At 39.7% G+C, this 12,990-nt stretch overlaps 1 protein-coding gene across 3 annotated transcripts in view; it reads right to left on the reverse strand.

Annotated features, from left to right (window-relative positions):
* KIF20B (kinesin family member 20B) overlaps positions 1–12,990 on the reverse strand; it is a 56,085-nt gene that overhangs the window by 36,305 nt on the left and 6,790 nt on the right. For all 3 annotated transcript variants that reach the window (XM_088128966.1, XM_088128967.1, XM_025171262.2), the window contains exons 3-15: positions 12,698–12,784; positions 12,485–12,604; positions 12,191–12,329; positions 10,791–10,975; positions 10,333–10,378; positions 9,290–9,484; positions 8,381–8,492; positions 7,092–7,160; positions 6,849–6,995; positions 5,260–5,422; positions 3,543–3,854; positions 1,255–1,394; positions 312–456 (exon numbers count right to left, since the gene is read on the reverse strand). In XM_088128966.1, the coding sequence (XP_087985092.1) occupies positions 312–456; positions 1,255–1,394; positions 3,543–3,854; positions 5,260–5,422; positions 6,849–6,995; positions 7,092–7,160; positions 8,381–8,492; positions 9,290–9,484; positions 10,333–10,378; positions 10,791–10,975; positions 12,191–12,329; positions 12,485–12,604; positions 12,698–12,784 (1,860 nt within the window). The remainder of the gene's footprint in view (positions 1–311; positions 457–1,254; positions 1,395–3,542; positions 3,855–5,259; positions 5,423–6,848; positions 6,996–7,091; positions 7,161–8,380; positions 8,493–9,289; positions 9,485–10,332; positions 10,379–10,790; positions 10,976–12,190; positions 12,330–12,484; positions 12,605–12,697; positions 12,785–12,990) is intronic.

Consider the following 12,990-nt stretch of genomic DNA (forward strand, 5'->3'; position numbering starts at 1 on the left):
GTGACTGCCATTTGCGATCTTCCCTGCCAGCTTTCCCACTAACTTTGCTTGTCGGAAGCCAGCAGGGAAGGTTGCAAATGGTGGTCATGTGACCTCGGGACACTGTGATTGTCATAATTGTGAGCCATTTGCCAAGTGCCCAAATCGCAATCATGTGACCGTGGGGACACTACAACCGCTGCAACTTTGAGGACTAGCCTTAACTCTCCTTGTTCAGCACCGTTGTAACTTTGAATGGTTGCTGAACAAATGGTCATTAACCAAGGATGACCTGTACTAAGATTGCCTACATTTGCTGGAACAAAACTTACCACTTTTTCATCCTCTTTTAGAGTCTCTTCTGCTCCTTCTTTGCCATCTGGTAGTGCAATACATTCCTTCACCAGCTCCTTGTAAATGTTCATGCGCTCTTCACAGATGTCCTCCATCATTTCTTCCTTATCACTAAACATTTTCCTAAATATGTCAAGAGAGAGAAATAACTCATATTCCTCTTGAAAATAAATCATACCAATCTACCCGCTTCAGCTTGTTCTTTTAACACTTTTAACACTTCAGTTGGAGGAGATAACAGTTTTGGATATCAAAGAATTGCACTTCATATGCAAGTTCCTTATTACACAGGATAACATTATTGTCACCACAAACCAGAGGAGAGGTAAGAGGAAAACTGGCCATAATTTATTGGGAACGGGAAAATCCCAGTGCACCATTAACTTATGTAGACACAGGATTTTAATTAAAGAAGAAGGCTTCCAATGTCACTCCATGTAGTTTCCAGTATGATTTATACAGGTAAACCAAAATATATTATCTGAAAGAGTATTTCTATAAGCTTCATATTTCTCCATAAGTATGCTAGAGAAAAACCAGGGCATTTCATCTGCCAGATGACCATTTTATTTATTTACATAACAAAAATCTATACACATTTGGCTTGTTCACTCAAGCACAAGTTTATAATTTCAGGTTATCTGCAAATTGGTCGCTTTACGGGTGAATGAAAATGCTACCTATCAGTAGTATATAAGTGAACAACCTTTAAGTGGCAGGAGCACACTGGTTGTTGTTTTTTTACAAAAATATATCTTAAATTTTGAGTAGTAACCAAGACTTTTATAGTCCTTCCTTGTTTTAACTTAAAATTCACAAGAAATAGCTCCATCACTGTTAAGTAATTTGCTGCCTGATTTAAGCAGCTTGATCTTGACAAACTCCCAAACAATATGCACACACAAAGAACAGAAGACTTACTTGAGATCACTCTCCTTTGCAGTGAAGTACTGAAGACATTCTTGAGTAACTTCTTCACGGATTTTTAGCTCCATGTGCAGCTTAGCTTTCTTTTCATCTATTAACTTATTTTTCAATTCCTCTATTATATCGAGTAACTTCTAAAGATGAGCACCAGGAATAAACATTATGAGATTTTCTGTGCTATGGCATACAAGGTGAGTTTTTGTAGACATGATGCTAAAATCTAGCAATCCTGTCTTTTAGACAAGAGAAGCAATACTGGATTAGATAGTCATTAATACATTCATGGTACAGCCCAAATTATCAACACTTATTCCTATTTTCTTCTTCTTCTTCTTCTTCATCATCATCATCGTTTCATTCAGGATATGCCTATAGTTTTCTCACCTGCAAGATGGCTTATATTGGAGTAAGCTGGCTCCTTTCTCCAAGCAAATGTGAATGGGTGAAGAAAGTCAAATTACACTTCCTACTCTTCCTCCTGAGTCATATAGCAAAGAGGCACCTGGAGGTGCCTCACAGGCATATAAAGTTGTGCATCCTCCCAACATCCTACACTGGTTTGCATCCCATTAACATTGGTGGCTCATATATTGACTGCTAACAGTGTAATTGTGTGGCCACCCACTTTATGAAATGACCAAGGTAGACCAGACTAGGAAACCAAAGTTATGCAGGCTAATACTATTTTTATTATAGAGCTATTAGAACAAAATCTTGCAAGTCTGAATGTGCTTCCCCCCTCCTTCCCTTTATTTTTGTGAGAATGAGGGTGGGTCTTATCTGAGAAACCTTCTCAGATTACAGTTCTGGCCTGGACTCAGATTTCTTTTATCCGACCACTGTCTTGGTAGTGGCTCTTCCTCCTGTTCTTCAAGGTCATTCCTTCTGTCCATTACAGGCAATAACAATTTGCTCATCACTTAGGCAACCCCTGCTGCTTTCCTTCTACAGTACATCTTGTAGGAACATGACTTTTTCAGCCGCATCTAAACTATGGAATAGGCAATCCAAAAAAACCACCTTGCAGGAATCTCCACAGGATGTGGTCAAAAAATCCAAGATAGCAGCCACAAAGATGCAATTGAAGCTCCATATTGACTTTTTTGACCACACCCTACAGATACCCCTGCTAGCCTGCTTCCTGCTCAACTCCCTTTTATTTCTGCTTCCATTTCTAAAAGCAGCCTGCCTTATTACGTTCTTTAATTTGCTACCTACCAGGATGGCTTTTATGACATTTTTATAGTCCATTTTGATTGCTTTTTAAAAAAAATTATTGTTGAATTAGAGTATTGAAAATCAACTTTGAGTATGGGTTGTTGTAGAAAGGCAGGGTACAGATATGCAGGATAAACACAAGCTAGATTTCTTTCAAATATAAAATTCTGCCTTTCAGTTGCTAGGCAAAGGCCCCTTTGAGTCCAGCTCAGTTCCTGTGACTACCATGGAGGGAACTTGGCTAATAAATGGAATTATATTAAGCAAGCAGGCGATGCAGAGAGTAACAAGAACTAGATAACCTCAAAGAAAACGTCTTTAACCTTACGAGTTGGCACAACTCCTTTAGTCCTAAACTAGAACTGGTTCTCACCAACAGCTAAAGAGAGACTGCCTGTACAGAATGCACATAGCCTAATGCAATCTTGTGTAGCTACTGATCATTGATTACATAAATATTAGTTAAATGTATAGGTATACTGGAAACATATATTTGCTGCTCTTTATTTGAATGTCTTTTCTCTTTCTGGAGAAGTGCCCAATGATCATTGTTCTTTTCTTTCAAGATACACCTTGTTAACCCTACTCCAGTTTGTTGGTTGTTCCACTTGGGATATTCCCCATAGTACTTAGCTACTTCTGTGTAGTTTTCTTAGCAACAGTACAGTAGTGATTTGCCATTACTTTTTTCCAGATTTTTTTTAAAAAGACTCAGTCTAGTCTGTGTCCCATATACTTTCTAACCAGACATGACCCTGTTTAGTTTTTATTGAGATCAGCCAAGGCCGGCAATCTGGCGTGACTTTGTTGCTAGAAGGCAGCCTAACTTCTTTGCTATACTACAGAGAAATGATGTGAAAAGAAGCAAGGTCCATCCATCAATCCTGATGAAAGGCCAGCTCTACATTAACTGCATTAATTATAATAAGGGCTGATGCATAAGCTTCTATTTTCTTTCTTCACTACCCCATCCTAATTTTAAAATGCTTTGATTCTACCTATGCTCATCTGAGAGCCTTTTTGATTGAAGATCAGAACACACAGACACCAATACAAAGACATACTTGATACTCTTCTTTTCCGATAATGATATCACTATCTTCGCCTTCAAGTTGGCTTTCCATCTCATCTGTTGCCTCAGTCTCCTTTGCATGTGCATCTTCTGCCAAACAATTCCCCTGGTACTCCTCGTTGCCATCTTCCACCAGCTCCTCTTCATCTTCTATCACATCTTCCAGATTCCCCTCCCAAAATATAGTTGCTCTTTTCATGGGTAAACACACACCATCATCAACGTTCATTTCAGATTCTGCTTTAAGGGACAGCTGGTCAAATGTCTCTTCTTGGGGAGACTCAGAAGGATCTAGTACCATGACCTATTCAGGGTAGATGCCAGAAAATGTGTTTAAAGCCACAATTACCATGATTGTTTTAGCACCTATGAATATTTTATCCTTAACACCCCCATAGAATTGTAAATGTTTGAGATGCTCACTGCATATATGTAAAAAAGTTCTCCAAAGACACTACTATATTTCCACCATAGTTCTGTAGGAAAAAAGAAAACGGAACCCGACTACAAAAAAATCTGCCCATCTGTTTAACATTGCCCCATTTTATATACAGTGGTACCTCGGGTTACGATCTTAATCCGTTCCGTGACTCTGGTCGCAACCCGATTTGGTCGCAACCCGAAGCAAATTTTCCCATAAGGTTCAATGTAATTACCGTTAATCCATTCCGGCGTCTGCGGACCACGCGTCAGGGGCGGAAAAATGGCCGCGGACCACGCGGCAGGGCGGAAAAACGGCCGCGGACCACGCGGCAGGGCAGAAAAACGGCCGCGGACCACGCAGCAGGGCGGAAAAACGGCCGCGGACCACGCAGCTGGGCGGAAAAACGGCCGGGGACCACGCGGCAGGGCGGAAAAACGGCTGCGGACCACGTGGAACGGGCGGAAAATGGCCGCGGACCACGTGTCACGGCGGAAAATGGCCGCAGATCCGGTTCGTAACCTGAGGCAGAGTTCGTAACCCGAGGTACCACTGTACTGAGATATAGCTAATTTTGAAATATCATGAATATTAAGTTCACAATACACACCCTTATTTGTTAGACTCTTACCTTTCATTTGAGAGCTCAAGGCCATTCAGAAGACCGTTACTTCCAAATATTCTCTTACAACAATCCTATGGGATAATGGGCTGAGAGACAGTGATTGGCCCAAAGTGGCCCAGGAAGTTTCCATAGTTGAGGGTAGATTCAATCTGTTTTGTTCTGGACCTAGTCCAACACCTTTACCCACACTGATCCTTCTACACTTTAAACTGCTAATTAGCCCATTTGAGAGGTGAAGGCAGAGGTAAGGGTAAAAACGTCTGTAGTTCTCAGGCTTCCGAGAACTGCTTTCAAATAAACCAGATGTCTCCCAAAGCCAGCAACAGATTGACTAAGTATCTGTTAGCTCTGAAAGGGAGGAAGAAAAAAAAAACTAGAGTTCAAACTCTGTAGCACAGACCTACTTAAAGGTTCTGACTACTTTGTGCTACGGTGGGCAAATCAACTGCTGAATCTGTGGCTTCATTCTTGTCTCCAATAAAGCTTCTCATCTAGTCAAATCATACCTCAGAGGCTCCTGTCAAGACTAGCCTAATACTGAATAAAGGGTTAAGCATCCAGAAAGCTGAGATTTACTATCAAATCTTGGTATGAAGTCTGACAACTTAAAAGTTTCGTAACCCAGTAATTTTCTCACAGGCATTCATTTCCAGCGACATTTACCTTTTGAGCAATTGCAGAGAACTTGAGCACGTTGAGTGTTTCATCATATGCCGAGGGACTCTGGCTGACATTTACTATCATGCAGACCTTCCCTTTCCCACTGAAGAAACCTTGAAAAAAATGAGTGAGCTTGCTTTCCCGAAATGGAATGTGCTGCTGCAGCCTGGAATGAAGCATGAGATTTTTTTTTTTTACAATTACAGCGTGATCTAAACATACAGAAAGTTAGTTGCAAACCTTTACTGCAGAAATAAGTGCAAAACTCATTCATATAAATAGGCTGAGGGTTCATCCAACTTTGGTCCTGATCGAAGTAAATGAAGGTGGAGAAACACAACGGATAGAGTTCTTTCTATCACACATCCCAGAGAGTTAAGATACTGTGGACGTGGATGGCGACTGAAACAAGTTTTTTCTGCTATTTTTCACTTAGACATTGTGAGAGAAAAATGCTAGTGGCCTAAAACTTATTTTAATATAGATATATGTTGTTTAATCACATTTAAACATAAAAGCAAGGGCTATCTTGGAGATGACCTTTGGGGCAATGACAGGAAATAAGTAAAACTTGCAAAACTAGAGCAAACTGTTAAATAAGCAAACTTCTTGATGGGAACAGACGTGACAGGGACAGAGGGAACAGGAAAGTGTGGTGAAATTAGCCCTGGGAACGTTATGAAAATCCTGAGAGTCATGATTGTGGTTTGCGGTTTTAAAGGATAAAAAAGATTGCATCTAAGTGAACGGGACCACTTGGTCAAGCTGTCTACCTGACGGCTTGGTCCAGCTGGTCCGCATTGCAATGTGTATCTAAAGTAAGTACCTTGTATGCTTTTGACTGAATTTTATTTGCTTGTTGAACTAACATTTAATAAAGGTTTTGGAACTTTGAAGTGACTTGTTTTATGGTGTGTCTGTATCCCGTGTTTAATGTGGTTTTTCCCTGACAACATTTAATGTTACTGAGGTTTTAAATCTTGCTACTTCAACCCAGAGAACTAACAAGAAGAAAAATAGTTTTAACACACATTCCTTATGAATCATAGCCCTGTCATTTAAGTTTCAAAACCAAAAAGAAGCAGATTATTTCTGCTTGGAAACTGTTTTTTTTTTTTTCTGATTTTAATAACAGACCAATAGTCTTGCCATAACTGACTGAGAAAAGGGTTATGTCTAGAAAATCAACACAGAAGGAAAATCTCATGGAAAGACTATGGTCAGCCAAGATCTGGAAGATTACAAGGTCATCTTTTGACCTTTACAGCAGAAGCAAACAACTTTTAAAAAATTATTTAAATGACTTAATTGCAAGGGCCACAGAGTGGAGAAATCACTACATCAGACAAGACAGCGAATGTAGATTGTTCAAGGTAAAGTCTAGAAGAGGGGTGGCAGTTTTAAGACTTCATGAGTTTTATTCCGTAGGGATTGCATAATTTGCATACTTCTTTGTTAGAAAGAAAATTAAGAGGAGTCTGGAACAAGGTAACAGAAACATGTTTCTCCTGTTTGGCATTTCCTGTCCCTTTCTATAAATGGATAGCTAAGAGATTTGTCTGCTCTGAAACTAAACATCCTCCAGACCCTACTTTGATTGCTGATTGGTCTTCAGGGCACTGATGCATTTGCCTAGAATGAGCAATGAAGTGTTAATGTTTCCACTCTCTTTTAATCTTTCCCCTTCATTGCAGGTTCTCGTGCAGCGCTCTGAGCCAGCAAGGTCACAGAGAAATAATCTGGAAGAAGAGAAAAGTGCATCCATTCAGCAGAGACACAGATTGCATGATAGTTTTGAAGAGATAATGACTTCCTGAAACGATAAGATTGCTTACTCATTGACTTGCATCACACGTGTGGTTTCCGAATCAATTTTTAGCATTTTCACAGTAAATATGCTATGGCTGAAAGAGAATACAAAACAAATTACCTCCAGCATCTCTGGTTGCAAACGGTAGTTTACTTGCCTGTGTGTATCTCAAAAGCCAACAAAGTCAACTCTTAAATAAATATAAAGAACTTCCATTCTCAAATTGGGATGCTTCTATTTCCAAGTAAGTTACACCCAGCTTGCTTCCAGCAAATAAATAAGTAAACATATATTCATTCATGCATGCAGCCAACATTCTGGCTGTAAATGTTTGTACATGAAAAGCATCTTCTCTGCTTCAGAGTGGATAGATTCAAAAGTCATGTCATTCTATGGTTCAGTGAAATACAAATGATTCTAGCATCCTGGGGTACTTGCACACTGACATTCCCAAATGTGCTCAGAACTACAGCTTTAGAAGCTTTTAGTTTTGATTTTCCGTTGCTTATTCATGAATCCACAGTGTTAATCATTGCACTGGTTACTGGCTGTGACCTTCAAAACCCTGCATGATTCAGGACCTGGATATCTGTGGGACCACCATCTCCCAAGAATATCTGCCTGTCCAATAAGATCAGTTTCTTTTTGCATCTCCTTGCTCAGAGTGCCATGTCTCGGGGTGTGCAAGCACACTGCTGTTCCCCTCCCTTCCCCTTCCCCTTCCACAGCACCCCTCTGGACATTTGAAATGTCCCTTCCTGATTGGCATTTCCAAAGTTTACAAAGCCTTAGCTATTCAAGCAAGCCCTGGAAAGTTGAATGAGATATTTGTCCCACTATTAATGGAAATGCCAGTGATACATAAATGAAATAATGGGGGTGGGGCAAGGGTGGACTGCAACTATTCCCAGACGACTATTGTGATTTTAAAGTTTTGATTTGATTATATTTTGTTTTGTTTTAATCTGAGCTATGGAGGAAGTTAGTTGTGACTGGAGTGGTTTATAAGCTCAATAACAACAACAATTTAATAGGTCATAGCTATAATTTCTTTAAACGGAGAGTTTAAAGATTGCCTGAATGAGTGAGTTAGTAAGGCAAACGGGTTGATTGGAAATGAAAATGACAGCTTGTAAGCTCCATCTTGTGGCTGTACCATAGAAGGAAACATATAAAACCAGAATATTTGAGTTGGTAGATCAAGAAACATATTATGAACAAGACGCATTTGGGTGCATTAAGTTGGATATGATTTTCAAATTAAATACAAAGCAGACATTTGGCTGTTCCATACTAAGCATGTGCTATTTTTACCTTCTACTTGAGTTGGCATTCAGTTTCGTTGAAGCAGAACTCTGATGTTTTAAGCCTAGTTTCACAAGCTTATAAGCTTCTTTTGAGTTTGAAACTTGAATCCATTGTAGATCTTTCAAGAAACAGTACTTATTAGTTATTGAACCACCACCACCACCACCACCTCCCACAAGATAAATACAATTGAAAAAAGTATATAATTCAGAAATAGGAATCTGGCTTAACAGCATTTTTAACTAAGCATTATTTCACACATTGCCCGGACTAGATTAGACATCCATGGAGAACATAAATAAATCTTAAGAGCAGGTACCTTTCTCCACTCAGATGATTAACCCTTTGGAACCACAGATGTATGTGACTAAGATCTAATACTTTTTAAAGAGGAAATAATTATGGAGGAAAATTAGGAAGAACACAAGATATACTTCCATGTCCATCAGGTCAGTCTACAGGGTCATGCAAAGCATTAGGTCATGTTACAAAATATATGTCAATCTGCATGAATTCTCTTGTAATCTTATCTTTGAAAGCAGATTGAGTAAAAACTAAATATTATATAAGCAATGTCCCAACAAATGCCATGAAGAGTTAATAATTGCTAATAGAGATACTTTTAAGATAATAGTATGCATCTTTGGATTCCTAAATAGCAAGGTTTGGTAAAAAAGAAATGGTGGGCCAAATTATATCTATTGATTATATAAAGAAATTCCAAATAAAGAGTTTAAACAAGGGAAGGTAAGAGTCAGGGACTGAAAATAGTTACCTATATCATATTCATTTTATAATGACATTTATAGCAGAATTCTATGCATATTTTTAGTCAAAGGAAGCCCATCTCATATTGAAAAAGGAAGCTATTTGTAGGTTACTGAAATTATGGTCAATTGCTAAGATTTTCATTACCTTTTACATAGGAATAACCTTTTATATCCTGGGCCAGGCGCAGCATTTTTCTCCTCTTGTCATTGGATATTGGGAGCAATAAGTCATAAATGCACTCATTGTAAATTTCACAAAAAGAAACCCAAATAGAGAATTTTACATCTCTCTCCTCTTCCAGGTTAGACTGGTCTGCTTCTTTTTCTGGTTCTTTCGTATCTAGCAGAACATTAGAATTAAGTAAGTTATAATGTAAATCCATATTATTCAGTAGCGGGCAGTTGGTATGGAAGATCCAATCACAGCTTGGACGTATCACAGAGTTAATCCTTGGACTTCACTTGCTACAGCAATGAACTCAATGATGTGACACAGAGCAACATTCACCTTTTACACTAAGCCATAATGTTTGATTTGGGTTTAGCATGTTTTGCAGGCCCAAACTTTGTGGTTGGCAAACTATCACGGTAATTGTCTAGACCCTGTTCACTTCTTTGTCCTGACCCTGCCAATCCCTTGCAAAATGGTCCCATCACACTATTCCAAAGTCAAGGGTGGCCCTGGTGACACCAGCTGAGCATTATGTGTGAACCTGTGATGGAATGGAATTATGAAGGCCAAGCTCAGGGAGATAAACATTTTCTTAGCTCGCCAGAACAGCGTGGGAGGAACAAGAGGATGAGACTGGCACCTCCCTGAGGAATTCACACTGTTGTGGCTGGAGGACTTTGGGAACTGGGGTTTGAGTCTGGGAAGATTCTTGCTAGAGGTTGTAGCTAATAAATATAGCTGGACTGAATTGGCATTGTCTCTTGGAGTTCCTTGGGCTAGGCCTGACATCGATCTTCCCAGACTCAAACCCCAGTTCCCAAAGTCCTCCAGCCACAACAGTGTGAATTCCTCAGGGAGGTGCCAGTCTCATCCTCTTGTTCCTCCCACGCTGTTCTGGCGAGCTAAGAAAATGTTTATCTCCCTGAGCTTGGCCTTCATAATTCCATCCCATCACAGAACCCAACCTTCTTCAACAAACAAAAGTTTAGCGAATGGGTATGAACAACCTAACTTACCTTCACAATTATCCGTTGTTCTACTACTGTTGCTTTGGCAATCTACCTGAAAATTAAGTCAGGAAGAACATTTGGATTACCACAAATACTCTGTTAAGGGATACTCTCCATCATTCCTTGTGTCTTAATATTAGATGATAATGGGAAGTGAGAAGTGAGCACAACAGTCTCATTCTGAGATGACTAAAAACAAATGAAATTAAATCAGAGCATCCACCTAACGTGTAGGGTTTTTGCTGCTGCAGGCAATAACCCCTGAACATCACCCAAACTTACAGAAGCCGGGGGGGGGCGGGGGAGGGACATGTGTTAATCTACCAATCAGGCAACATTCTATTCCTCATCCTTACATTCCATTAAAGTCTTCCTTATCCTCAAACACATGATTTTTCTGTTCTGAGTTTGTTCATGAAAAGCTGCTAAAAAGTTTTCTTTTTCTTTTTTTTTAGTCACAATACCTCTTTCAGGAGGCGAAGCAATGAATTTTTTACAGACATTTCTTCTCTCACTTCTTCTTTAGACAGCTTTTTATGGTCTCTGCATCGATGGGGCTTGAGATTCATGTCTGGATATAGTTTGCTTTGAATGCTTTTAAACACCACGCCCAGTGCCCTGGGGAGAATGCCACTGTCTTCATCTGTACCTGGCATATAGAATTTAAGACTTAGGCAGAATTCCATGCTGTTGGAGCAGAGGTAAAGAAAACCTGACCTTTCTGAACTGTGGATATGTTGAATGAGTGTCATCATCCCCAGTCTGTTGCTGTCCAGATATGCTGGACCCTAACCTCTGGAACTGCTGGCCAAAGAAATCCAAAAAATCTGGTGGACCCCAGGCTGCAGAAGGCTGATTTGGAGCCATCCTTCAAGTAAACACAATACAGTCTGACAACAGACAGCCATTATGGACTTACTTTGAGTTATAAACTGACAAAAAGCACCAAGTGTTCTTCCTGCTCAGTCCATATAATTCATCACAGCAGTGAGTCCTACTTGCATTCAGTGGGACTTACTTCCAGATTATATGTATTGGTAATTACTTTGCCAGTAAAAACAAAAGCAATGGAAAGCATTCTATAAACTCAACTCGTTCACTAGTGTCAGACCATTTATACAAATACAGAAAATGCTTCCTTTTTCTCCTCCCCCTACCCTATCCTATTGAAAAATACTTAGAAGCCCTGGGACAGCTATTCTAGCTATTTTCACTTTCCTTGACCAAATGTATCAAAATTGACAAGGCCAACTTGGGGAATGGAACATACCGATGGGCAGCCTACAGTAGGCTGCCCATCGGTATGTTTCATTCCCCAAGTTGATAAAGCTAAAAGCTAAAGCTAAAAAAGTCACTTTTCCGTGAGATGGGAGGCTATACAAATTTGATAAATCAATCAATAAATGATGATCATTTGCTTCAGCCAGCTGATGAGTTTAAGGTTGAAGTACCATTACTCTGTTAGAGCCTGGCTTACTTTTCATCTTAAATACATATACTGACACCTTTATTGACTTCATGTAGGGTACTCTCACTCAGCTGAAGCAGTGAGTGAAAGGACTCTAACTGAATAGCAGAGGACATGTTTTGCAGGCAAGAAGACCCAGTCCCTGACATCTACAGTCTGAAACTCAGGTTGCAGGAGGTAGGAAAGATGGCTTAAGACCTTAGACAGTTGCTACCAATGAAATATAGAAAAGTCTAAACTAGATCCAATATAAAGGCAGCTTTTCATCTTCTCAAATCCATACATCCCCAAAAAGTAATAACTGAAACCATGAAATTATTTTGTGCCACTAAGAGGACAAAGAGCAAGCTTAGCTGAAATGTATAGCTTAAATTTTCTTAGGGATTCTCAGATTACCCTGGTAGGTGTATGTTTTCCCAGCATTTGTAACACCGTAAGTAAATACTAGCCGACTATGTCCCCTTAGGAAATCTAACACAGGCTGCTTCACAGCACGGTCAAAGAGTTCTTCTTGTGTTGTTTTGGGCCCAAATACCTAAGAAATGAACAAGAAGGGTGTTTACATTTTCGATTATAGAAATTATGAAAAGTATATTGAGTCTTCATTTTTAAAAGCTTTTCTGATTACTTAAATAATTTTGTTAATCATGCATAACATTTCCATATTGCTGATAAACAAACTCACTATACCTGGGAAAAAGTAAATTTCTGCACCATTTGACGCAAGTTTTTTTCACTAAGGCGAAACGTCTTGGAACTTTTCGGAGCTTTTAATATAATGCTTGTTGAGTCAACCACAGAAACACACTCCTATAAGAAAAGTGGGGGGAAAGTCCTTTAAAGCCAAGCAGATGGCATAATTTTAATGAAGTTTTGCTTTTAGTTGTTTCAGCTAAGTCATACCTGAGCATCATGTTCTCTTTCCAACTCTAAAAACGGTCTGACCCGAAGGCAAACATGAATTCGTTCTTTGGACTCCAGGCTCTCTCTCTAACAGGAAAAGTGATAAAATTAGTTCTTAATGCCCCTAGGGGGCACATATAACACCGCTGTTGTGCGAGCTGCATTGGTTACCAGTTTGTTTCCGGGCCCAATTCAAGGTGTTGATCATCACCTTTAAAGCCCTTCATGGCATGGGACCAGGTTATCTGAGGAACCGCCTCGCCCTGGTCACTTCAGCCCGCCCCACTCGGTCC

This window comes from Python bivittatus, unplaced genomic scaffold, assembly GCF_059951505.1.
Source record: "Python bivittatus isolate LINGU-HERP-01145 unplaced genomic scaffold, Pbiv_v1 ctg000780_np1212, whole genome shotgun sequence".
Classification (NCBI taxonomy): Eukaryota; Metazoa; Chordata; class Lepidosauria; order Squamata; family Pythonidae; genus Python; species Python bivittatus.